Source organism: Squalius cephalus, assembly GCF_949319135.1.
Source record: "Squalius cephalus genome assembly, chromosome: 23".
NCBI classification, from domain to species: Eukaryota; Metazoa; Chordata; class Actinopteri; order Cypriniformes; family Leuciscidae; genus Squalius; species Squalius cephalus.
In genome coordinates this window covers 9,224,853-9,251,963 of record NC_137144.1, presented here as the reverse complement: position 1 = coordinate 9,251,963, position 27,111 = coordinate 9,224,853, and the positions used below count along the sequence as shown (strand labels likewise).

The 27,111-nt window shown below is 37.3% G+C and overlaps 1 protein-coding gene across 3 annotated transcripts in view; it reads right to left on the bottom strand.

Moving 5' to 3' along the window:
• The window catches only part of brsk2a (BR serine/threonine kinase 2a), a 220,666-nt gene that overhangs the window by 43,806 nt on the left and 149,749 nt on the right, over window positions 1-27,111 (bottom strand). For all 3 annotated transcript variants that reach the window (XM_079859711.1, XM_079859712.1, XM_079859713.1), the window contains exons 4-8: window positions 25,763-25,903; window positions 14,263-14,379; window positions 5,056-5,089; window positions 4,890-4,958; window positions 1,480-1,626 (exon numbers count right to left, since the gene is read on the bottom strand). In XM_079859711.1, coding sequence (XP_079715837.1) covers window positions 1,480-1,626; window positions 4,890-4,958; window positions 5,056-5,089; window positions 14,263-14,379; window positions 25,763-25,903 — 508 coding nt within the window. The remainder of the gene's footprint in view (window positions 1-1,479; window positions 1,627-4,889; window positions 4,959-5,055; window positions 5,090-14,262; window positions 14,380-25,762; window positions 25,904-27,111) is intronic.

Here is a 27,111-nt window from a genome sequence, read left to right as displayed (position 1 = left end):
CTGTCACTTTTTACCCAGCCGTCCAATCACAGTGGAGGAGGGGCGGGACTAATACCACACCGACCAACCGCCACATTCTGCTTGTACAACGATAACAAATGACAACAAGAAGCATATCTCTTCATCCAATACTCATGCCAGAGGCAGTAAGTAACATTGCATCGACATTTTTAAATTCAGAAACAAACTATTTGCGAAAACAGATACTAGTATCAGTTCTGTGGTTATTCTGTATCATAGCACGTATTATAGCATCTCAACTGGAAAAACGCTGAGCCACCGAAGCGGCATTTCAGAAGAGCGGACACACGGCCTTAGTGTATGATGCCCAGTTTTTCATGTAACCATTTATAAAGTCGGCAAGTGCCTAGAATTTAAAAATGTGTTCTGATTTTAAAGTTGCATAGTGTAGTGCCTTTAGTAATGTGAGTTCTTATGAGTTCTTACATATTGCACAATGCATTAGCTTTTTCATGCTTCACATAAAAACCTTCACATAAAAAACAGTATAGTCACTTTATATGTCAGTTAAGCCGTCTCTGCCTGTCTGAGAGGGTAATTCTTATCCAGTGAAGTGGACCAGACTTTATGGTGATACTAAGGGTGTGTTCACACTTGGCAGGTTTGGTTTGGTTTGATTAAAACTAACTCTGGTGCGATTTCTCTGTTAGTGCAGTTCATTTGAATAAGTGTGAACGCTGTCATCCAAACCCTGGCGCACCAAATAAGCGGACCAGGACCACTGAAAAGATGGGTCTTGGTCCGCTTCCAAATGAACTCTGGTGTGGTTTCGAATTAAATATGAACGCAACACGGACCAAAGACATGTAAATGAACCAAAATTGGGACATGATGTCACAAGACGCGCCCCTAAAAAGGACAGAAAGCTCAAGCATAAGCATAAGTTGCGATGTTGCCCATCACAGTTCAGTACAGGAGTCAGAACCGCATCTCCTCGCAGCAGATCTTCATGTGTGTGTGTGAGGGAGGGATTCCTGCTACTGTTTTGACTCCTTTACACATTTTAAAAGCTCTTCACGAGTTCTCAGCTGGTCAAAACACCATCATATGTAGCTTCGGACATACAACAAGTGCATTTATCCCAGAACACAGCATTGTTCTGTATGTTCGGTAAGTTCCGTTGCAAAATCTACGTCATAAAAGCCGACCAATCAGGTTGTGAACATATCCTTATGGCTTTAGGGTCGGTATCTTTAGGTTCAGTGTTAAAAATGCCAATGTGAATGCTAAGCGGACCAGGACTAAATGTTTTTTGTTTTGTTTTCGGACTAAACGAACCAAGCGAACCGAACTACAAGTGTGAACACATCCTAAAATTACTAGTTAGTTTACCAGGATTCAAATTAAATTAAAATTGATTTTATATATACTGTATGAAACGGATGTTATGTAACTAAAACCATAAAAACATCTGGCATGATCCCATCAGTTCAAGCACAGTAGTATGGCAGAACTTACCGGTAACCGTTTCCCAGCTTCGACCTCGATCATTCCTCGCAGAAGGTTCTGGCAGTCCGGTGGAATAAAATGGGGCATGTGAAACACCCCCAGCTTCACTTTTTCTAACAAGTTTCGTAAATTATCATCGTCAAACGGCAGAGCGCCCTGAAAGAAAGACACAGACAACAAAAGAAAGACAATGCATCAGTCTGAGGGGAAATACAGAGTAAATGAGGATTGATGGAAAATAAAACAAATTAGAAGAAAAGTGCTTAGAGGATTGACCCATAAATGCTAAGTTTTCATTTATTAAATCTTGCTCTGCAACTTTTTCATGTGTGTACTGCTGACATGCTATAGATGAGGATGAAGAGGTTTCATTTCTGATGAAAAAACAAAACAGAGGAATAACAAAAAACTAAAGAGACAGGATGAGAGCATAAATGCACTCCAATCACTTTGGATCTGAGAGGATTTTGTGTATTCAGCATAGAGTACGTCTACAGAAGCACAGTTCATCTGCCAGCAGTCAATTTTGTTTTTGGTTTTGGAACCGTCTGCCTTTCTGCATCAGGTCAATATATACTGTATATATATTTCATAAAGGGACGAATGAGTGAACTTCAGAAGAACAAAGTAAAAAAAGAAAAGAAATGTGAGACGAGACAAAACAAGATGCAATGAGTTCTGAAGACTGACAAGATAAACGAGGTGAAATGAGTTGAGACAAAATGAAAGACTGATGAGGAGGTGAGACATAGTGAGACAAGACGACACGAGATGCAGTTAGATGAGTTTAAGTGAATGAAGAAAACAAGACAACATGAGATAAGACAAAATGAGATGCCATTAGAATAGATAAAACAAAACAAGATGGGGTTAAAAACCAAATTAAAAAAAGAGCAGAGACTAAAGATAAAAATCTCAGTATGATGACAAAATATAAGATGAGAATTGACAACAAGACATGAATGAGACAATGAGATGAGAGCAGTGATCCTCAGAGAAGAAAACAAAAGAGAAGAGACAAGACCAAAAAAATTATTCGAGACAAGGTGACATGAGACAAGATTCAATGAGAAGAGAAGAGAAGAGAAGAGAAGAGAAGAGAAGAGAAGAGAAGAGAAGAGAGCAGAGAAGAGAAGAGAAGAGAAGAGAAGAGAAGAGAAGAGAAGAGAAGAGAAGAGAAGAGAAGAGAAGAGAAGAGGAGAGAAGAGGAGAGAAGAGGAGAGGAGAAGAGGAGAAGAGGAGAAGAGGAGAAGAGAGAAGAGAAGAGAAGAGAAGAGAAGAGAAGAGGAGAAGTGAAGTGAAGAGAGAAGAGAAGAGAAGTGAAGAGAGAAGAGAAGAGAAGAGAAGAGAAGAGAAGAGAAGAGAAGAGAAGAGAAGAGAAGAGAAGAGAAGAGAGGAGGAGAGAAGAGAAGTGAAGAGAGAAGAGAAGAGAAGAGAAGTGAAGAGAGAAGAGAAGAAGTGAAGAGAGAAGAGAAGAGAAGTGAAGAGAGAAGAGAAGAGAAGAGAAGAGAGGAGAAGAGAAGTGAAGAGAGAAGAGAAGAGAAGAGAAGAGAAGAGAAGAGAAGAGAAGAGAAGAGAAGAGAAGAGAAGAGAAGAGAAGTGAAGAGAGAAGAGAAGAGAAGAGAAGAGAAGAGAAGAGAAGAGAAGAGAAGAGAAGAGGAGAAGAGAAGCGAAGAGAGAAGAGAAGAGAAGAGAAGAGAAGAGAAGAGAAGAGAAGTGAAGAGAGAAGAGAAGAGAAGAGAAGAGAAGAGGAGAAGAGAAGTGAAGTGAAGAGAGAAGAGAAGAGAAGAGGAGAAGAGAAGAGAAGTGAAGAGAGAAGAGAAGAGAAGAGAAGAGGAGAAGAGAAGTGAAGAGAGAAGAGAAGAGAAGTGAAGAGAGAAGAGAAGAGAAGTGAGAGAGAAGAGAAGAGAAGAGAAGAGAAGAGAAGAGAAGAGAAGAGAAGAGAAGAGAAGAGAAGAGAAGAGAAGAGAAGAGAAGAGAAGAGAAGAGAAGAGAAGAGACAAAACAATATGGCACAAGACCAAACAAAACGAGACAAAATTAAATGCAACAAGATGAGACAAAATAAAAAAGATGAGACGAAAAAGAGTCAAGAGTCAAGGTGACATGAGCCGAAATAAACTGAGATGCAGTGGGATGAGATGAGACGAGACGAAAACTGAAGAGAAGAGACAAAACAACTTGAGATGAGACTAAATGAAACAAGAGAAAAGACGAACTAGACAAACAAAAGACGAGGTGAAAAGAGCTCAGACTAAATGAGATAAGACAAGAGAAAAACAGAAGAACTTGACAAGATCAAACGAAATGAGACAAAATACAAAAATAAGACAAGACAAAGTGACATGAGATGAGAAGCAATGAGATGAAAGTAAAACAGAAGAGGAGACAAAACAATATGGCATGAGACCAAGCAAAATAAGACCAAATGAAATACAACAAGATGAGACAAGGTGACATGAGCCGAGATAAACTGAGATGCGGTGGGATGAGACGAGACGAAAACTGAAGAGACGAAACAACTGGAGATGAGACAAAATGAAACGAGTTAAGACAAACTAGACAGAATGAAAGAAGAGAACAAAAAGACCAGAGAAAAACAGAAGAACTTGACAAGATCAAACGAAACGAGACAAAATGAAAGAAGGGACAAAAACTTGATGATGCAAGATGAGACAAAATGAGATGAGAAAAGAAGAGACAAAACGAGACGAGATCACATGAGACAAGACGAAATGAGATGACATAAAAAAGATAAAAGAGGACAGGAGAAGAGACAAGATGAGGTGACGGGGGAAAAAAGAAAAGTGGTTGTTTGAATGTAATGTGCAGTTCTGCAGGTACACAGAATAATCTCTGAAGAAACTCACTCATCATTTCTACAACGTCAAAAACAATCCAGCTGTGGTTTAAAAGCAGAACAGTGTCTCAGCGTGGAGAAATAAACCTCTCAGACTCTCGGTTTTTACTCTCCAAACAGAACAGGAGCATTTCAACTGAGCGGGACCTCCTGGGACATCGCTGCGGTCCAAAACCATTCAGATCAAATCTGCTAATAATGCAGTGCAGAGGTGCGTCCAACACTTGCTCACTTAGAAACATCAATTCCCAGCCTTCATTCACATATGCATGTTCCTTTTCACAAAATACCATTTCTCGATGATGGCATTCTGAAAACATGACTTTATCTTCAATATCCAGCGCACCTTTCAAATCAGCAACATAATAAAATGTGTTTGAATGTTGTTTGTGAACTGAAGGGAAAATATCTAGCTCTTTAATCTTTCTTCCAAACTGAATGCAAACATATTTTATGTTTCTCAGAAGAAATGAATGACAATGGGTTTAGAACAACATGAATGTGAGTAATTGTTGACAGACATGTTAGTTTGTCCGAGGTAAAGTCTCGAGTGACTCACCACCAACAGGGCGAAGAGGATGACCCCACAGCTCCAAACGTCTGCTTTCCTTCCGTCATACTTCTCTCCCTAGAACACAGAGTGCAAAAGCAACAACTCTCATTAGAGATCAGCTCTTCCATTCAGAATTCTCTTTTTTCTTCCACAAAGTAAAAGTATTACTCACCCGGATCACTTCAGGACACGCATAATGAGGAGATCTGTGAAAAGACATCAGCTAGAGTTACTGGCAGTAATAAATGTGTACAATAATCTCTCAGCATTTTTATCTTATTTATTTCATTTTATTTTTTTATATATATATATATATATCTTACAAATACTAACAAATATATATATATATTTTAAATAATTATTTTTTATTATATTTTATTTAGGGCTGTCAAACGATTAATCGCGATTAATCGCATCCAAAATAAAAGTTTGTGTTTACATAATTTATGTCTGTGTATGGTGTATAATTATTTTCTATATATAAATACACACACATGCATGTATATATTTAAGAAATATTTGCATGTATATACTGTGTATATATATTTATATTATATATAATTTATATTATATATAAATATTTTATATATAAATAACACATTTTCTTAAATATATATATGCATGTGTGTGTATTTATATATAGAAAATAATTATACTCCGTACACAGACACAAATTATGTAAACACAAACTTTTATTTTGGATGCGATTAATCGCGATTAATCGTTTGACAGCCCTAATTTTATTATAATTTTTGTATTATTATAAAATGGTTTTCACACTAAATGAACACAGAATAATTAGAATTACATTAAATAATTATATAAAAATATTATATTAAATATATTGTAATATCAATTACATTAATAAGTGATTAGTGATTGTTTAAAATGTCAATCATTCAAGAAAACACTGATTCATGAAAGAATTTTTTTTTGAGTGAGTCATTGAATCATTCATTCAAAACGATTTAAAAAAAATAATTACATAAATTAAAATAAAATATTAAATTAACATTTTGTCAGAACCTAGTCTATTCAGAAAAAAAAAAATTATATATATATATATATATTAGGGCTGTCAAAAGATTAATTGCGATTAATCGCATGCAAAATAAAAGTTTGTGTTTACATAATATTATGTAAACACAAACTTTTATTTTGGATTCGATTAATCGCGATTAATCTTTTGACAGCCCTAATATATATATATATTCAGATTTGTGCAGCTCTTATATTCATTTATTAATATGCACCACTGTGACAATAGACAGTACAAAAATGGCCAACATATATTTTATCTAAAACATGAAAAACTAAACCAAACAGTTCAAAAGTCCTGATTTTCAGAGCACAGAAATACTGTCCATAATGATTTAATGCGACAATGCAGACTGAAAATCGTGTGGAATACATTACATTTTAAATAACATTAAAGTAGAAAATAATTTTTTTCAAATTGTAATAATATTTCACAATGTAACTTTTTCACTGTATTTTTGATCAAATAAATGCAGCCTTGGTGAACAGAAAACGCTGATCTGCAACATCTCCTGATCTTACTCTCTCCAAAATAATTCCTGTCACTCTATTATTTCTGTCTAACAAAAAATATGAAATCTTCGAAGACAACTCACAGATCACTACAACAGCTGTAACACTCAGAAGCAAAAGCACTATGAGTTTTTTAGTGGCACTGATCCGTGACGTCTGACACTGTTTGCTTAGAATGATTAATATCAAGATGTGGTTGGAGGGACACAAAGACACACTAAAGAAGAAGAGAACATCTTCTCAGAGTAATTAGGGTCACAAAATGTTGACATCACATCCTGTTACACCAGCTGACATCCTGTCTCCATTAATCTTTCCTGACAAATCCTATTCTACAGCAGTGTTGTGCATCTACGCTTGAGACTCTTCCCGCGTTTTCTTTTTCAGAGATAAACAGGCACGTTCAGAGTTAATCATATTATTGGGAGAGTTTCTCAGTAAGCTGCAAACATCTCCCATGATCCCTCAAAAACCTTTACAAGCGCGCATCTATGCAAATGTGGATCCAGTTAGTGAGAGCTAAACGTGTTGGACTTGAAGAACTCCAGCTGCATTCAGAAACACTGCAACCGTCAACTATTAAGCTGCCGTTCGGGCTTAAAGGCCCCCTGAATGTACGTTTTTTAGATTTTAGTATGAATATGTTAGCCTTAAGGTTATGAAAAGCTGCTGTGTGTCCAAAACAATGACAAAATTCGCATTTAGGAGATACAAGCATTCATAACTTACAGTCTCTCACTTCCGCTAAAATGGATCACGGATTTTTATGACATCACCGCAGACTTCAGCTTCTCATCACATCTTCTGTCCAATCAAATGCTCTCCAGAATCTAAAGCTCCGCCCCCTATGCTATAAACACCACCTGGCTAAAGCGACCGTTGACATGTCAGGATCAGTATTGGTTTGGAGATGTTGTTCAGTTCCTCAAACGCTCGAGTTTTATTCCGTTTTCCAACTGTATGTTTGTTAAGAATGAAATGTCTAGAATTTATTCACACCTCTACCATTGAATCCAGCGTATCATCAGCGCTCGGATTCGCTTCCATGGGGCTGTCAAGTACGACTTGCAGTCTGCGAGGTAAACTAAACGCTATTGGCTGTTTGGAAAGGGGGAGGAGCCATTCAATATGTCCCGCCTTAACTTCCTGTTTCAGTGGAAATTACGTCAATGCATCAAACAAAGCTGTGTGTTCCAAGACACTTCAGCCCTGTGAAGGCCTCATAGACACGACAGCCATCGGCACTGATCCTCAATAAACTCGTCTCCATACTGGCGTGATGACTCCGACTTCCAACCAGATGGAACTGGATAAATATTCTGAATGTTCTGATCCAATCTGACTTCTGACCTGTAATGCTGCCTGGATCATAATCATACACTGTTCGCTCGTTGGCCAGAGGAGAACTGGCCCCGACTGAGTCTGGTTTCTCCCAAGGTTTCTTTCTCCATTCTGTCACTGATGGAGTTTTGGTTCCTTGCCACTGTCGCCTTGGCTTTTGGCTTGCTTAGTTGGGGACATTTCATATTCAACAATATTACTGATCTGCCTTACTTAGGGTGGATGATGACGCAATTTTCTTCTATTTATTATTTTAATGTTATCACTGTGAAGCTGCTTTGATACAATCTGTATTGTAAAAAGCGCTATACAGTATAAATAAAGGTGACTTGACTTGACTTCAGTGAGACTTTAACAAGAGCAGATCAGGAGGACAACTCAAAGTATAAGTTAGTGTAGCCGATCTGTCAAAGCTAATTAAGTCTTTATCTCAGATAAAGTTGCCAAAGCACATGGTCTTATAGAATATGCTACAAATATGTGACAAAACTCTTTCGTTATTAATATTGCAACAGAAGTTGGTTCTTGGACTGGTGGATTTATTGGTCCTAATCAAGTGTGTTGCACATGTCCTAAAACGCGAAGCCACAGCATTTTGATCGCCCCCTGGTGGCTTTACCCAGTATAGGTAATAAACCCCGCCCTCTACATGTAATCAAACGGGACTCGAACCAAACTAAGAAAAATCCAATTAGACTTAATTATTTTTATTTTTTTAAAGATGGCTTCAGTCATTTTAGGTAGTTATTTGATGCTATATAAACAGGGTGTACAAATAACCCTAAAAAAAACTAAAAATATTGGGGTATTTTTTCTACCCAAATCCTGGGTTGAGCTTTTTGGGTAAACATATTTGGTTATTATTTCAGTGTTTGGGTAGATTTTGTGTTACCCAGCTCCTGGATCAGACGTAACAACCCAGTGTTTGGGTAGTTTTGGTGTAACCCATATCCTGGGTCAGGCGTAACAGCCCAATGTTTGGGTAGTTTTGGTGTAAACCATATCCTGGGTCAGGCGTAACAACCCAATGTTTGGGTAGTTTTGGTGTAACCCAGATCCTGGGTCAGACATAAAAAAACAGTGTTTGGGTAGTTTTTGTGTTACCCAGATCCTGGATCAGACGTAACAACCCAGTGTTTGGATAGTTTTTGTCTTACCCAGATCCTGGGTCAGGCGTAACAGCCCAGTATTTGGGTAGTTTTTGTGTTACCCAGCTCCTGGATCAGACGTAACAACCCAGTGTTTGAGTTATTTACTGTGGGCTTTTTGCCACTGACACTGTTCTTCAGGAGAGAGCCGTGCAGCTCCGTCAAATGGGTGTATGTCTTCGGTAAAATACAGGTTTGTGTACATTTTTTGTATCTATAAATTCATTATTATGCTGTATATCGTTTAATTGGTATATCGTGATGGAAACGCCTGGTGCCTTGCAAGTTGCATAAAATGTTATGATTTTATTCAAAAAAAGATACAGAATATAAATTCTTAAAAGATCAAATATGTTCTCAGAACTGTACACTGATTGTTTATGGACAGGTTATGGAGTCAGTCATATTTCGGCTACGAGTGAAAAGCAGGGCGGCAGTCTGAAGTTAAAACATGACACAAGCTCCGGCACGAGATCCAGCGCCGTTACGGTGGAAACGGGACAACATAGACTGGTCCATTACACTTGAAGTACTTCTTAATTTTTACTTCTAATATTTGTTAAACGAGCTTAAAATATATGCAATATGTATTCAAATCTATATAAAATATGCTATACTGTAAAATATGATTTAAAAAAAGGAATTATCAAAGAAACCAGTGGTTGTGTCGAGTATTTATTTATTTTTCAATTTTAGAGGATTTAAGTTAATTCGTCAACATTAATTCATGTATGAAGTAAAATAATAATAAAAAAGCTAGTACTATAGTAAAAATGAATCAACCCATTATGCTGGGTTAAATAAACAACCCAATTTAGTAGGTAAAATGAACCCAACATGTGTTCATTTTAATTGGGTAACCCAAATTGGGTTGTTTTTAACCCAGTGTTTTTTAGAGTGTAACGTGATGATTGACAGCTGTGACTGCGAATGAGTCTGCGGGATTGGGAGTGTGGGCGGGGCCTTGATACCGTGTCTCCACCTCACGTAATCGCCAACGACCATTTATGGGATATTTTGCCTTCGTTTGTAACCCAATTTGGGTTACCCAATTAAAATGAACACATGTTGGGTTAATTTCACCCACTAAATTGGGTTGTTTATTTAACCCAGCATAATGGGTTGATTCATCTTTAGTGGAAAGATGTGCCGTCCATCTTTTTTTTAAAGTACGGTCCAAACAACAAGCTGCCATTATGTTTTCATAAAACATTGAAGCTGTTCAGCACACATCAAAACAGACTGCATTTTTACTCCAAACGTATTGCCTTCAACACATTAGCCTAGACCGGCCTGCTTGATTATTATGATTCTGTTGGCATAACCACAGCATTTCAGTTGTTTTCATGTAAAGCAGGTGCGTTACATCTGAGAGATCAAAACGAATCGGATGTTTTAAGGCCGTAAAATGCTTTCATTGTTTATGTTGATGAGGAAGGCAAATTAGAGCTAAAAATAGACCCATTAACGGATGAGTTTATGGAGGAACCCTGCAGAACGTGTGCCGGATCATTTATCCACTCCAAGCTGTTTGCTAGAGCTCATTTCCCCTCTCGTTCCTGAAAAACTCCTCAATGACAGCAGATATTAGATGCCTCATAACTGATGTGGGTGTGCAAACCATCAGACATATGGGTTCAAATGTCTCTTTTTTTTTTTGCTGTAATGTACAATGATCATTAAGCCAAAATGGTGCATGGTAATAGGGATACAAAAATAAACACCGTAAACACCAGCGGAAGGCATCCATGAAGCTCAGAATCAATAATGCTCATATTATCTGATGCCGGATTGGGTAAAAAGGCATTCATTGGTGTGAGCCAAATCAAATGTTACACGAATAATTATTTATATTAATTATATAAATGATAAATTAATAAATAAATGTATAAATTATAATAAAGAAAAGAAGTCAGTAAAACTGTAAACAGCCAGGATCTATTTTTCCTTCATATTTCCATCATTACAGTAGCTGAGAGGAGGGGGTCACATGATCTCTGCCGTCTCCCTTCAAAATGACTAATAAACAAAAAAACACACACAAAAAAAACACTAATAACGATAAAGTTGCTCTACTTTTGCATAAAAGTTCAACTTTTCTTGACTTTCTCAAATCTACAAATAAAAAATAAACATTTTTGACTTATATTAATTTATATTGTGTATCCATGTACATCTTAGTATTTATTTACTAAGAAACTATGAAATAGTAATAGTAGATAATGTACTGATACTATCACAGAATAAAGCCCTTCAGGGTGGGGGGTTAAAATAGTTTCGGGGTCACTGGAAACGTCAAGGACATCCGGCCCAGAATCAACACGAAGCCGCTTTGCAGATCATTTTTAGGATGATGGGACCCGAACAGATTCGCTCTGATAGCCGATGTTGAGTCAGGGCGCTGGGAGGCTTCTGTGACTCCCTGTCCTGTATCCTGACCTGATGTGTTCGGGACGGTACAGGATGGTCCCGCTTGACCTCTGCAGAGCTGTGATCGTATATAACATGAGGCGACTCATGTACGGGAGCGTGCTGATTTTATTGCGTTGGGCTTTAATCTATGGCCATGTCTGAGGGTAATCCTAAAGGTCGGGCAAGCATGGCAAAATTAATCAACTGACAAAAGGCTAAAGGTTTTATGGCATGTGTGGGGGGCAGAGTCGCTTTTTGAAAGGAGAAATGATTACATTAAGAAAGAAATAAAGGGCAGTAAATGAGTCGGGCTCCTATCTCTTCACACCAGGCCTCGACCAAACAACGGAAGAAAAGAAAGCACTGGGTTTTCATGACAGATGATCACACTTATGATGTCAGAGGGGGCGTGTCATGAAACTCAGCTGAGAGTTCATTGGCTGATTCCACATTGGTACACTGACATGTTTTAATCTCAACTGGCAAATGGATGAATTATTCATTTATTTAGCAATTGCATTCAATTGTTCAAAAGTGAAATTATAAGTATTAACAAGGTTACATTTGTTTATTTCAAATAAGTTATATTTTTTTTACTTTCTATCAACATGATTTTAGTATCATTGAGATACTATTATAGTTTTATATTTAATATTTTAAAATGAACATTTTACGTTTAGTTAAACATTTAGTAATTTTGTTGTTTTATATTTTTATTTGTTTTTTTCCTTCAGTTTTGGTTTAGAGTTATTTTAATACATCAAGTTAAACTAAAGTGGCTTGGCAACTACATGTAATAAAATAAGAATACTTTTTAAAAACATTTAAATGCAGATTATTTTACTTTAAGTAATAGATTTTTTAATGGTTTTAGTTTTAGTTCATAATAACCCTCCTTTCAAGTCATCACAGAATCCTGAAAATATTCATCAAAGAATTTCCACAAACATGTTAAGCAGCACAACTGTTTTCAACACTGATAATAATCAAAGGATCATGTGACACTGAAGACTGGAGCAATACACAGTTATTTTAAATGGTAATAATATTTCACAATATTGCTGCTTTTTCTGTATTTTTGATCACATATCTGCAGCCTTGTGAGAATCTAACCTGCCCCAAACTTTTGAAAGGTAGTGAATGCTTTTGAAAGGACATCTATTTATTTTATTACCTATTTTTTAATTAATAATTGATAATTGATACATTTTTGAAGTTGTACTTCTAGTCTTCCATAATTTCCAGATAAGATCATGGTGAGTCACTGTGGTGCAGTGTAATGTGTGTGATTCAAGGTAATGCTTTACTCCTGAGTGAGCATGTCTATAGAGTCACCGATGAGCAAAGGAAGAATGACCTCCCTCTCTCTCTCTCTCTCTCTCTCTCTCTCTCTCTCTCTCTCTCTCTCTCTCTCATGATTTTTGAGTCCCAGAGATCTGTGTGGACACTGTGTGACTGACAAGGAGCTGAAAGCAGCGAACAATGATACGTTTGGGCAAATCTGAGGGAACATTTATTCAACAATGATGTACTAAAAACGTCAACATTGTCAAAACGATCCCCGTTCGCACGGATCCACGAAAACGACTAAAAGCGCTGAATTCTGCAGCCAGGCCATTAGAGGGCGATGTCACTTTGTAACGCGCCTATAGACTGAACATGTAATATATATGTTCAGGTCATATATCACATTCAAAAATTCACAACAAGAAATCATATTTTACATAAACAAGCCTAGATTAATTAATTTTGCAGATTGTGACATTTTTATGAGCTAAAGTTGTAGATTTATAATGATGAAAAACAGGATGTTTTTTGCTTGTTTAAATAAAAAAATACTGAATATTTACAACTCAAAGCTCCTTCCTAGCCTGTCCCAGAACCTCGGCAGAGACGCTGTTACTCATTTCAGATGCAAAAAAAGTTAGCCAATCATAACAGGCATTATTTATATATAATATATTAGTATGAAGTCTTAAAGGTACAGAAGTAAAATAAGCCAAATTATTGACCGACGGCAGTCTGTGACGTTATAAGCGCAGTGAGTCCACTTAAAAAAGGTTTTGTGGCACTATTCGTTTCACTTAAATATCTTTTCTTAAAATAACACATATATTTAGTTTTCCGCCAAAACACTATTGTATTGTGCTAAATTAACTTGAACCATTTAAGTCTCCACTATACTTAATTATCAGTCTTTAAACTAATGTAATGTGTTTCATTTCACCATTGAAAAAAAAACGGATGTGACGATTTCTAACGCATTTTGATGATGAAAAATATGCAATTTGGTGCAGTTGCTGATATTTATATGGCCAAAAAGTATTATTTATATAATGTAGATCAATGAAATCTTTATAACTGTATAACAGCCTACTTACATAAAGTGCATATAAATATCAGTTGTCACTCTATATCTCAGAATATTTGTAAGATGTTTGGTTTTGTAATCAAAGCTTTGTAACTTGTATTGTGGGGGCAAAACAAGGCAATACAATAATGATTGACAGATGTACAAATTAACGTTCCTCAAAAGCCTGATGCATCATATTTGATACTCACATTTTAACATGATTTTCCTTAAAAAAAAAAGTATGGATAAACAAGTAAACATAAGTTGCCTAAGAGTGTTCATCTTAGAATATTAATAATGATATAAAAGTTTTTCTTACTTTATTAAAATCAGTACTTTTAAAATTATACTTATTTAGAGGTCTTAGAATTGTGCATATTAAATATGATACAGTAGGCTTTATAGGGTTAAGCAACTATGGAGGACGTGCTATTCTTTACACATATATTTAGTGTGACTAAAGCTTAGCTCAAGGAGGTAAGAGGAGAATGACTGACGTCCTACACTGCCTGAGCTGAACACAGGGCTTGTCCTCATCATAATAAGTGTTATAATATTGCTCATGTTCACTCACCCACAGCTGGTTTCCAGCAGACTGTCCCCCACCTGCAGAGACGCCATCCCAAAGTCTGCTATCCTGATGTTATTCTTCTCATCCAGCAACAGGTTCTCCGGCTTCAGGTCCCTGTGACTGTTTCCGAGACAAGACAAAGAGATATTCAAATGACATGTGGAAACTGTGGCATGACACGATGATTTCTCTCAGGTCTTGTATCAGTGGTTGTGGGGCAGTTGTGGGGCCTAATGGTTAGAGAGTTGGACTGGCAACCCGAAGGTCTCCTAATGTGTGTGCTCTCACTTGGATGGGTTAAATGCAGAGGACAGCTTCCGAGTATGTGTTACATACTTGGCCTTCACATGTCACTTTCACTTTCACTTTCAGTTTTCAATGATCTCTGTTTCTTCTCTTTCTTCCAGCACTGCTACTCTACGAGACCCTGTGGGAGGAGATGACAGATGCCCGCTGTCTCAGTGTCTGATGTTGAGCTCATCTGACCACGGGCTGACATGAACGAGCTTCTTATAACTGTCTTAATGAATTAAAACTTTCTCTTAATTAATTTGTTGCCCCACTTCTTACTGTGTGACGCAAGATGACAGTTTCCAAGTTTTGGTGCATAAGAAATAAAAGTATTGTGGACAAAACAAAACAAAACAAAACATGCCAGGCTACAATGTGAACAAAACAAAACAAAACAAAACAGGCTACAATGTAAACAAAAAACAAAACAAAAACAAAACAAAACAAAACAAAACAAAACAAAACAAAACAAAACAAAACAAAACAAAACAAAACAAAACAGGCTACAATGTGAACAGAACAAAACAAAACAAAACAGGCTACAATGTGAACAAAACAAAACAAAACAGGCTACAATGTAAACAAAAAACAAAACAGGCTACAATGTGAACAAAACAAAAACAAAACAAAACAAAACAAAACAAAACAAAAAAAAAAAAAAAAAAAACAAAACAGGCTACAATGTGAACAGAACAAAACAAAACAAAAAACACCAAAGCAAATAAAAAGAAAATAGATCTCATAAAATAAAACTCTAGGTAGATTAAGATACATTTTAAAGAGTTTTAAATGATTAAAAGAAGAAGAAAAAAAATAGTGAAAATATGGCTAATTTCAAAACACTTTCATAAATCTACTAATAATAGTTTAACATTCTCAGCTCAGGTTAACTTTTAGAAAATTTGAATCCAGGTCCACCAGAGGTGGGTAGTAACACGCTATATTTACTCTTATTACATTTACTTAAGTACATTTTTGGAGAATATTTATATTTAAAGGTGGGTGTACTTTCATTCTTACTCATTTCTAATGACAAAAAAATTATTTTACTTACTCTGTTACACTTTCTGTTACACTGGGCGACATTCCTGTCGTTAGCGCACTGTCTCTTTTAACTGGGGCATGATCGATGTCCCATTCGCGAATAAAATAATTCTTTTAATTCTATTGTAATATTTCAATGACTTCATCATCATCCTTCTTGTTCTGAATCAGATCTGAAGTAACTAGTACTCACTAGTATTTTCATTGGATACTTTTCTACTCTTACTCAAGACATTTGTAACATTGTTACTTTTACTACAATTTGAGTAATTATTTCCATTAGTACATTTTTACTTCGACAGAGTACAGATTTTGGTTGCTCTGAGGTCCAGAGAATATCGCAGGTAAAGATTTCATTTTACGGGCTTATGAGTCACAGATAAAAATATGAATTACTTTGAATCTATATACAGTAATAGATATAAAAACATGATAAAACAACGATATTCTTTTCAAATGTTGTTTCAAATAGCCTAAAGTTGTCTGAAAAAACTATTTTATATTAGAATATGCATTTCAGTATGACAAATTTATGTGATTACATTTGTAGGATTTTTTTTGTCTGTTTTTCTGATTTTATTTTTATTTATTTTTGTCATAACCATTTGATATTTGTAGTGTTTGTTTGTTACTTGATGGAAATTTAAAGTGACAGTGACACTCAAAGTGAACATAAAAAATAAAAATAAAAACACACACAAACACATTTATGAACCTGAATCCCATATGGGCTAATAAAACTGAATATGAAAAGATTTATACCTCAACGATGTTCATGGGACAAATTGCAGAGGTGAGGTTTATTAGCCGTCACACCGGTAACATCAGTAACGGCTCTTTAAAGTCTCTTCCTGACACATTAACGTGACCCAGACGCTGTAATCTCTCCTGAACAGAAACGGTTTGTTGATATGATCAGCGACTGACTATATATTTACCAAATCGAACAGCTGTGAGGTTAATTTCCACCCCTCTGGTCTAGAGGTTAATGGAGAAACGTGTTAGTTTGGTTGTGGTAATAAAACATCCCATGATGCTTTTGATAGTATGGTGTTGGTTTCGGCCACTGAGGGCGCAGAGGCACCAAATGTTTCCCCAGTCTGCTGTGAGATCTTAAATTGCATATTTATTGTCCCAGTGATAGTTTAAAACTGTTACGCACACGTTGTTGTGTTGTTTGGTGATAGAGATCTGCATTTAAATGTTGCTTAATATGTTTTTTTTATGGTGGCCGTCAAAACGGCAGTTGTGGCTGAAATATTCATTCCTATAAAAGCCTAATAAAATGTATCTGTTTAGCATCTGCATACTTAAAGATTACTGGTCTGGTGTGTTGTTTGTCAGCTCCAACAAGTTGTGTTTTGGTGCTTAACATCAATTAAGAAACATCAATGATTAGTTTGAGCTAAACTTCTGTAATTTCCCTGAATCCACCCAATCCTGCTCCCGACCGGTCTTCTCCAGGCTGTCATATTCAATAAGACAACGAGTGAGTGAGTGAGTGAGTGAGTGAGTGAGTGAGTGAGTGAGTGAGTGAATGATGGAGTGAGTGAGTGAGTGAGTGAGTGAGTGAGTGAGTGAGTGAGTGAGTGAGTGAGTGAGTGAGTGAGTGAGTGAGTGAGTGAGTGAGTGAGTGAATGATGGAGTGAGTGAGTGAGTGAGTGAGTGAGTGAGTGAGTGAGTGAGTGAATGATGGAGTGAGTGAGTGAGTGAATGATGGAGTGAGTGAGTGAGTGAGTGAATGATGGAGTGAGTGAGTGAGTGAGTGATAGAGTGATAGAGTGATAGAGTGAGTGAGTGAGTGAGTGAGTGAGTGAGTGAGTGAGTGAGTGAGTGAGTGAGTGAGTGAGTGAGTGATGGAGTGAGTGAGTGAGTGAGTGAGTGAGTGAGTGAGTGAGTGAGTGAGTGATGGAGTGAGTGATGAGTGAGTGAGTGAGTGAGTGAATGATGGAGTGAGTGAGTGAGTGAGTGAGTGAATGATGGAGTGAGTGAGTGAGTGAGTGAGTGAGTGAGTGAGTGAGTGAGTGAGTGAGTGAGTGAGAGTGAGTGATGGAGTGAGTGAGTGAGTGAGTGAGTGAGTGAGTGAGTGAGTGAGTGAGTGAGTGAGTGAGTGAGTGAGTGAGTGAGTGAGTGAGAGTGAGTGAGAGTGAGTGATGGAGTGAGTGAGAGTGAGTGAGTGAGTGAGTGAGTGAGTGAGAGTGAGTGATGGAGTGAGTGAGTGAGTGAGTGAGTGAGTGAGTGAGTGAGTGAGTGAGTGAGTGAGTGAGTGAGTGAGTGAATGATGGAGTGAGTGAGTGGGTGAGTGAGTGAATGATGGAGTGAGTGAGTGAGTGAGTGAGTGAGTGAATGAATGATGGAGTGAGTGATGGAGTGAGTGAGTGAGTGAGTGAGTGAGTGAGTGAGTGAGTGAGTGAGTGAGTGAGTGAGTGAGTGAGTTTCTAAAATGAATGAACTTGTTTATAAATAAATACAAGTCTAACAAGAAAATGTATCATTGGCATCAGAGATTATTCTGTACCAAAACTCCTGTTGTAGCATTTTTTGCTTTAATTTCCACCATATTTTAAAGGCTCAATTAGCACTCGAACAAGCTTTACATTATTGTAATGTAAAGAGCAGCGGGAGGCACATGCGATAGTACATTAGCAATCTTACTCGCATGCTGTTCACAGCGGTCTAATTATGAGAGAGTTTAATTACAAAACATGTATGTCTACATATTAAGTGCTTTAGATTTTCTGCATGCTGGATATCTGATTTTGGCCAATTTACTTTCTTGATGCACATTCCTATTATTGTGCACAATTAATCACCCCATATTGTCGTCATGAGAACTAAATGCAACTTGTTCCATCCAGTGGCATACCACAAAATTTGACAGCCCTCATGTGACATTATGCATTTGTATCAAGTGTGAAATAGTGAAATATACGTTTTAACCAACAAGTGCCAATAGTGTAATCATCAACAGTTAACTGCAAACAAATGGAATGCCTTAATCAATTCCCAAAGGATAAAATCAAATCCAGTACTATTTTTTTCCGTTTAAATCAAAAATACATGTTTTTTGCTTCACGTTTTGACAGCAATACAAAAGTGATCATATTTTTACACCAAAAGCCAAACATGATGATAATGATGATACAACCAGTGACTGTTTTCCACACAAAACGTTAGGCTCCCTGAATTGACAACTTGGGATATCACAGTGGGATCCAGCACAGTGGTAACCCTATTACAAAAGCCAAGATCTCATCCAAAACGTTCTCTAGTGGCACATAAAAACCTTATAACACAGTAGTGCACTCAGAGAGTCAAATAAAGAAGCACAGAAAGTGCATTTGTGCTGATTTCAGATTTCTTAAATGATCTCCTTGACTCTTATTACCGCCAAGGGGTGGAAGGGGGTGCTACTGCTCTGATCTTTATATCTGGCTGTTATTTCTGGAGCAGGTGGGTGTCAAGTGAGTCAATATAGTCAAATATCAGTAAAAATGGGTTGGGAGAGTTATTCCTTTCAGCTAGACAGCTAGGTGTATTTATGTACGCTCTGTCTGACAGGCGTTGTCATACACGGACTCTATTAGTAGCTATATTTGGAACAATATTCATGTCTAGAAGCTCCAGAAAGATGATCTCATGGGTGGACAGAAAGATGTGGAATGATCATTTGGCCTTCAGCTATTAAAACGTCTAAAGAACAACGCTCATGATTCAAATAGCCAAGTCAGTCTGTCCATCACAATAAAAAAAAAATAAAAATCTATATATATATATACAGTATGTATATAAAAACATGTAGATGCTCAACAGTATAACATTAGCTCTGTTTGAAAACCTTATTAAATAAGTGATTTGGAAGGCAGCAACTTTACAGACCACTTAATAGCCCTCGACTCAATTGATTCCAATGGTTTGATGTTAGCATGTTGCTACGCTAACAACATGATAAGGTTCGGTAGCATTAGTAAAATTTAGTGGGCAAAAAATGTCCATTGTCAATAATTTACGGGGCAAATTGGGCCCGAAATCTGTGAAATCTGTGTGGGCAACTTTTTCACCCTCACGTGAAACTCACGACTGCGGATTCCTATTTAAAAAAGACGCTCGCGATATTTTATTGAACAACGGTAAGTGTGAAATATAATATAATAAATCCATAAAAGTTATTTTTAAAAGTAGATTAAACTAATTTCTAAAGTCCACCTGTATTCAAATCATTTAGCCCTTAAAACTCATCTTTGATCATCAAAATTACATATTTACATGTTTTTTCCTTAAAATAGCTTGAATGTAACTCTACACCCTTGCCTCATTTATTATACACGGTTCTGTGAATATGCAAATGAGCCCCGCCTCCACTCACTCACTCCAGCTCAGAGATCCACTCGTTGACGATCACACGTTGACCTGATTGGTTACAAGGTAGTTTGTGACGTCAGAAACACCAGCGATTTCAAACTGCGTTTTTTGAGACTGTCTTTGGTTCACTGCAGTTTTAAGGAGAAAATACTCAGCAATGAATTATGTTGACTTATGAATTTGCTCATGGTTTGTCTTAAAGCATATTAAAAACACCACAGAGACATAAAAATAACATTAAAAACTTGATTTTGAAATCAGCTTTTCTTGACTTGTCAGTCATCTTGATTTTTTACGTCGCTTCTTGCATGTTTTGTGACACTTTCAAAGTAAGATATATAGTGAGTGGCGGTAGAAGCTTATTCAGTTTTATCTGAAACAGATTAATGTGAATCTGGGAATGTTATATTACTTTGGTGGTTGTTGTACATAACACAACACTGTGGAACTGATAGTGTTATCAAAAATGGATGTGAGTACGCAAGCGAAAGTGCATTTGCTGAAGCAACTATAAGCTCTTTTATCGTGTTTCACAAGACTCATACACAAGCGCTCCACATCACAAGTGCGATGCTGTACCAGATGAGCTACCGAACAAGTTTATTGTCAGAAAAGCCATACTGTACATATGGAATTGGTTATGTGATGCAAATGTCCAAATGTATTGGTTTACAAACAGGGCCTTAAACTAAATTTTTGCCACACCTTCCAATGGCTCGTGACTTTAAAAAAAAATACCGGCTATAAATATTTTTTACTGTCCATGAAACTGTTTTTAAAAAAAACAGGCAGTTATGACACCAAAAGTTTAGATATCAGTCAGTTCTCTTTTGCAATTTTGATATCACAGCTAAAATTACCAGCCTAATTAATAGGTTATAAATTTAAATATAGTCTGATTAGTCTTCACTGTATAATTAAAATTAAACAGATGAATCCTTATTAAAGTTACAAAAGTTATTCAGTCAAGAGCAGTAAGTGACTTTTTACTTTGTTTACAACAAAGTTTTATAAACATTAAAAATGCAGACAGCACCAGGTATATTAGGCTGCTGTCACTTTAAGACTTAAAGCATGGATCCAATATACTGGTACAAATGCATTTTATTTCTGAACTGTTTACATTCACTTAAGACATAACTGACTATGTTTACTAGGATACTTGCTGAGACAGGCATTTTTTGACAATTTTGTGTGAATTTGTCCGTTCAAATGCAAGATGATGTGAAAGAGAACTCAATTTAGTATTGGCGCGCTGTCTGAGACGCGGATTTCTGGTGAGTAATGAATTGAGCTCCCTTTTGGTTCGTCTTGTGCTTGAATATTTAAACAGGCAAGGCTTACACATTCGTGATGATGTTCTCACAACATTGCATTGTTTGCATTTATAAAAATGTAACCGGCCAACTGGTGATTGACACCATCAAAATTACCGCGATTACTCGACAAAGCAGATTTTTACTGCATTTGGCGCTTGGCGAGTGTTCATTGTAGGCCCTGTTTACAAAAAAATGGTGCTTTACTGCCATTAGTGTTCATTTGAGTTGGAAACTGCAGCAAATTGTATATTGTATGTGTGTTTTTTGGAGTTTTGCATAAAACAGGCACGTTTTTCCAATGTGCTTATGTTGCACAATTCATATTTGTATCACCTTAAAGTGTCAGTTAACCCAAAAAGGTGAAAATGGAGATGCAGATCATTGTAATTATGCATAATGTTTAATTAGCATAATTAATGCACATACTTAAGTATAATTATGCTGTCTACCTTTTGAAACAGCTGTCATACACCCCTATGATGCCTTAAAAAGCTGTCTAAGCAGGTTTTGGAATTGATATGCAAGTTATATGTGTAGGCAAAGAAAAAGACAGGGAAAATACAGACAACGGACAAGCAAAAAAGACAAAAAGCTTCCCAGACAAATCACAAGAGCGGGACGAATACTGAAATAGGAAAGGACGGCAGTGGAAAAAGAGAATATCGGGTAGGTAATTCTCTCATCATCCCCTGCTGACTGTCCCAGCATGAGATCAGAGGGAACAGGCGTCTCTCATTCACATATGAAGTAAGCAAACAGCCAGGGAAGTGTGACAGTATGGCAGGGACATTTCTCATCCCTGGTGTAGCATACTGCCCCTACTGCTGCTCTGCGTGAGGCCTGCAGCTCTGAGAAATGATGCACGGACGAGAGACAGCAAGACACTGAGTCAGTTGGACTCAGGAGACACACTAAGGTCCTGTTTACACCTGGCATCAAGTTGCGTTTTGGTCTGAGAGTAGGCGTCTTTTGAGGCTGTTTGAACACATTCGACCACATGAGCGTTTACACTACGAAAGCAATCTGGTCGAATGTGTTTTCGACTACCTCTGTAAGTGGACCAAAGTAGACAAGCCCAAAACGTTTTAGACCCCATTCACACCTGTATTTAACGTCGTCCAATTTGTGATCCAATTGACCAAAACGCATCTTATTACCATGTGTAAACGGAGAGGTTTATTACTGATCTTGGAGATTACTTTATCATTTACCCCAAGACTTTATCCTTTAAGATACACTATACTGCCTAAATTATTGGAACACCCCTCCAAATCATTGAGTTCAATGATTCATGCAGACACTTCTACAAACATTTGTGAAAGAATGGGTCGCTCTCAGGAGCTGAAAGTGAATTCAAGCGTGGAACCAGGATAGGTCCATTCGTGAAATTTCCTCACTACTAAATATTCTACGGTCAACTGTTAGTGGTATTATAACAAAGTGGAAGCAATTGGGAATAACAGCAACTCAGCCACGAAGTGGTAGGCCACGTTCACAGTGCAGGGTCAACGCATGATGAGGCGCACAGTGCGCAGAAGTCGCCAACTTTCTGCAAAGTCAATAGCTACAGACCTCCAAACTTTGTTTGGCCTTCAGATTTGCTCAAGAACGGTGCATAGAGCTTCATGGAATGGGTTTCCATGGCCGAACAGCTGCATCCAAGCCTTACATCAAAAGCCACCGCCACTGGACTCTAGAGCAGTGGAGACGTGTTCTCTGGCGAATCACGCTTTTCTGTCTCATGGACGAGTCTGGGTTTGACGGTTGCCAGGAGAACGGGACTTGCCTGACTGCATTGTGCCAAGTGTAAAGTTTGGTGGAGGGGGGATTATGGTGTGGGGTTGTTTTTCAGGGGTGGGGTCTTGGCCCCTTAGTTCCAGTGAAAGGAACTCTTAATGCTTCAGCATACCAAGCCATTTTGGACAATTTCATGCTCCCAACTTTGTGGGAACAGTTTGGGGATGCTCCTGTTCCAACATGAACAGAACAGCTTTGGGATGAATTAGAGAGGAGACTGCGAGCCAGGACTTCTCATCCAACATCAGTGCCTGACCTCACAAATTGGTTTCTAGAAGAATGGTCAAAAATTCCCATAAACACACTCCTAAACCTTGTGGACAGCCTTCTCAGAAGAGTTGAAGCTGTTATAGCTACAAAGGGTGGTCCAACTCTATATTAAACCCTATGGATTAAGAATGTTGTGGCGAGCAGGACGAGGCCGAGGGCTGTGAGAGAACGGCGCGAGGCCGGTGTCGTGATTAATGATGAGCGACACCTGCGTGACACACCGGTCTCGTATCTCTCACGGACGAGCGGAAGCAAAAAAGGAGGAGCGACAACAGTGGAGATCGAGAGAGGACAGGTCTGGACTTATATTGTGGTTTTTATGTTTTATTATGTGACAGCAGTCGTCCGTGAGGGGCTGCTGTCTTTTACTTTCGTTTTGTATTTGTTTATTTTATATGAAATTGTGTTGAACGTTCGCCAGTTCCCGCCTCCTCCTTCCCACAACATCTAACCGCGTTACAAATGTGATGTCATTAAAGTTAATGTGCATGCAAAGGCAGACGTCCCAAAACTTTTGGCAATATTGTGTATCATTCAACACCATGGTACAAGAAAACTGTAATCATTCAGTTCCATAGTATGTATCAAAGTACCATGTTATTTCCATCTGATAGCATCCCTGAACCGCAGTCTTTTGTTGTGAGGGAATTCTTTCATCTTGTCTGTATGTGGATGTGCACAAATGCAAATGTGTATGTGTGTGGTGTAAAAGACCCGCACTGATTACCCATAATACCTCCCTTTTATCTCTAAATACATCAGCTTGATAACACTCTTAAGCGTTAAATGAGAGGATTTGCTCGTTTATCCAGGTGTCGGTTTTTCTTCTCTCAGTGTTTCAGAGGTACAGCTCAAAGTAAGGATTTTGCCTTCAAGTCACCGCTGTCAGAATAATCATACGTTGAGATGAGAGCACATGAACGACACCATAACCCTTGGAAAACGCATCTGTGGCACTGCCAGAAGTCAAAATCATAGCAGAACCTAATTGGTATTGATGATAATTAAGTTGTAAATGTGACTGTTTGCAAAACAATTTAGTTTTAGATATTTTATGTACTGTTGATGAAGAATAGTAATAAACCTTAGCAATAAAACCTGAAATTTCTTCCCTAATGGCCATCCTTGCTCTTCATTCTGCATTTTTTCTCATTAGCACTAAAAAGTCCTTAAAGCAGTAGATGGAAAAACAGAGAAAGCCATACATATAGTTGCCCAACATGTTCATTTGGATTTGGCCAAAATGATATCAATTTATCATGAGTGGGAACTTCATAGAAGGACTAAAAAGCAGCGAAAGAAAAAAAGTGCATTAAATCACCATTTCATACTATTTGTCCAAGGTTTCCTTCAGTGCAACAAGGTATTTGCAAAACAAAAGGCCCGATTAAAATTGATGATGTGGTTCAAAAGTCAATATCTGCTAATGATGTTTGTAAAAGAACATGATCATTATACATCGTTGGTTAAGCCCTCACCTTTTCCCATTTTCATAACCCGACTTTATGCTTCAGTGAACCAAACAGGACCAATTATCAAAAACAAACGAAATTACCAGCTTAGAGAAATAACAGCTTCAGATATTCCATCAAATTAAACATGTCAGCAAATTTGGTTATGCTGTGGTTTTATTGTGATGACAAATTGTAATCAATTGGATAAAGAGTTTCAGGTTTAAAAGTGCAAAAGCCACTGATGTGTGAAAAACTATCAAGAAGCTCATGAATTCTCAGTTTCTCTTCCCTTTTTTGAGTCATAAAACACCATTTTGTCTTCAATTGATGTGGTTATTCTTTTCAGCACACAATAAAAAACACACAAACACATAGAATGGGTCATTCAATCACCATTTGGACATGCAATATGATTTTAAAAAGGGGAATATCACATGATTTGATTCATGATGGTAAATCCTCCCTCAGACCATCCGATCCCTCCAAAAAAAAGCAGTTCGGATGAGGGCTCTGATCATAAATCAAGAAGAGAAACTATGAGAGGCGACGTGCCTCGCTTTGCCTTGCCTCGGATGGCTTTTGAGAGAAAAAAGAGCTTGAGTCTGATATCTTGATATGGTTATAATCGAAAGCCCCGGGGTATGAATATGAATTTAACGAGCACAAGAGGGAAGAGTTTGCGCGAGCTCGCCGGTCGCTTCAAATCTATTAAGTGTGAAAAAGGTGGGAAAGACTAGACTGGACTGGCTTTTAGGAAGCATTGCTGAGGCTTTATGTTTTGGATAAGCTTTTATTTTTGAGTTTTCGATGTGCTTTGGAGCATTTAAACACTAATAAGGTTCAAATTCATAACTTGTTTGTGTGTAATGCATTTGGGATTGAGGTTGGACACCAAGTGTTCAACACAGCTATAATAATTTCCATTAAAACAGACCAACATGTTCAGGAATGGCTGGTCACACTCACCATATTGAGTGACTGTGGCAGAAGTCCAGAGCTGAGATGATCTGTCTGAAGAACTTTCGAGCTTCTTTGGGTGTTAATCTGCCCTTCTTTACCAGATAGTCAAACAGCTCTCCGCCTGACACATGCTCTAAAACCAAATATCTGCAAACAGAAACAAAAGACAGAAATTGCATTATAGTAACACCTTTTAATGAAACAGGAGGTTTGGGCGGGACATATCAAAGAGCCTGTATAACTTATGAAGCTTTAGAGTCCCCCTGCAATTAATAATTCATCTTTGACAATCCAAATGACATAAAAAAATAATTTCTTCATGCCTTAAAATAACTTAAATGTAACTCTAAACCCTTGCTTCATTAAGTATACGTGGTTCTACGAATATGTAAATTAGTCCCCGCCACCTGTCAATCACACCAGCTCAGAATACCTGATCCACTCGCTCAACTGTAGTAAACACCACACTACACAATGGCAAGTTATACAGGGTTGTCTACAAGTTGATGAATTAGAATTAGGACTGTCAATTTAACATTTTTAATTGCGTTTATTCGCACACTTTTGATCGATTAATCGCGATTAATCACATACTTATCGTGAAATTAAGCATACATAATTGATCTTGTTTAATGCCATAAATGTTTGAAGAAGAAACTGATTCAGAAAAAGAAGAGAAAGAGTTATACAGGGTCGTCTACAAATTGATGTATTAGAATTGTATGGCTGTCAATTTATTTAAAAAAAAATTAATCGTGATTATTCGCACCCCTTTGATCTATTAATCATGATTAATAACATACTTATCGCAAAATTAAGCATACATAATTTGTCTTCTTTAATGCATTTATTTTGTCATCATTTGCTACACTGTAAAAAATTAATAGTTGGATCAACTTAAAAAAATTACTTCAATTGGTAACACCTAAAGAAATTAAGTTTTCTCAACTTAAATTATCACGTTTTATCGTAATAAACGATAAAATTCAAAGTAATTTTTTAAGTTGATCCAACTATTCACTTTTTACAGTGTATATCTCTTAAAGTGAAGGGTGATCCTCACAAAACGGCAAGTTTTTTTCAAGGTATATTTAGTTATTTCCAAAAACGGACACTTGGAGACTCCAAAAGGACACCTAATAACCAAATGATTGGAATAATGAACCAAATGAGTCCATATAATTCATAAATTGATGCACACCAAAGCACACACACACACACACACACACACACAACATTACTGGGCTATATGCCTACTACAGTAGACGGATCCATTCAGAATGACTAAACACAGCAATATACACATGACAGATAAAAATATTAACCTGAACGTGTGTGGAAACAATGTGAATACT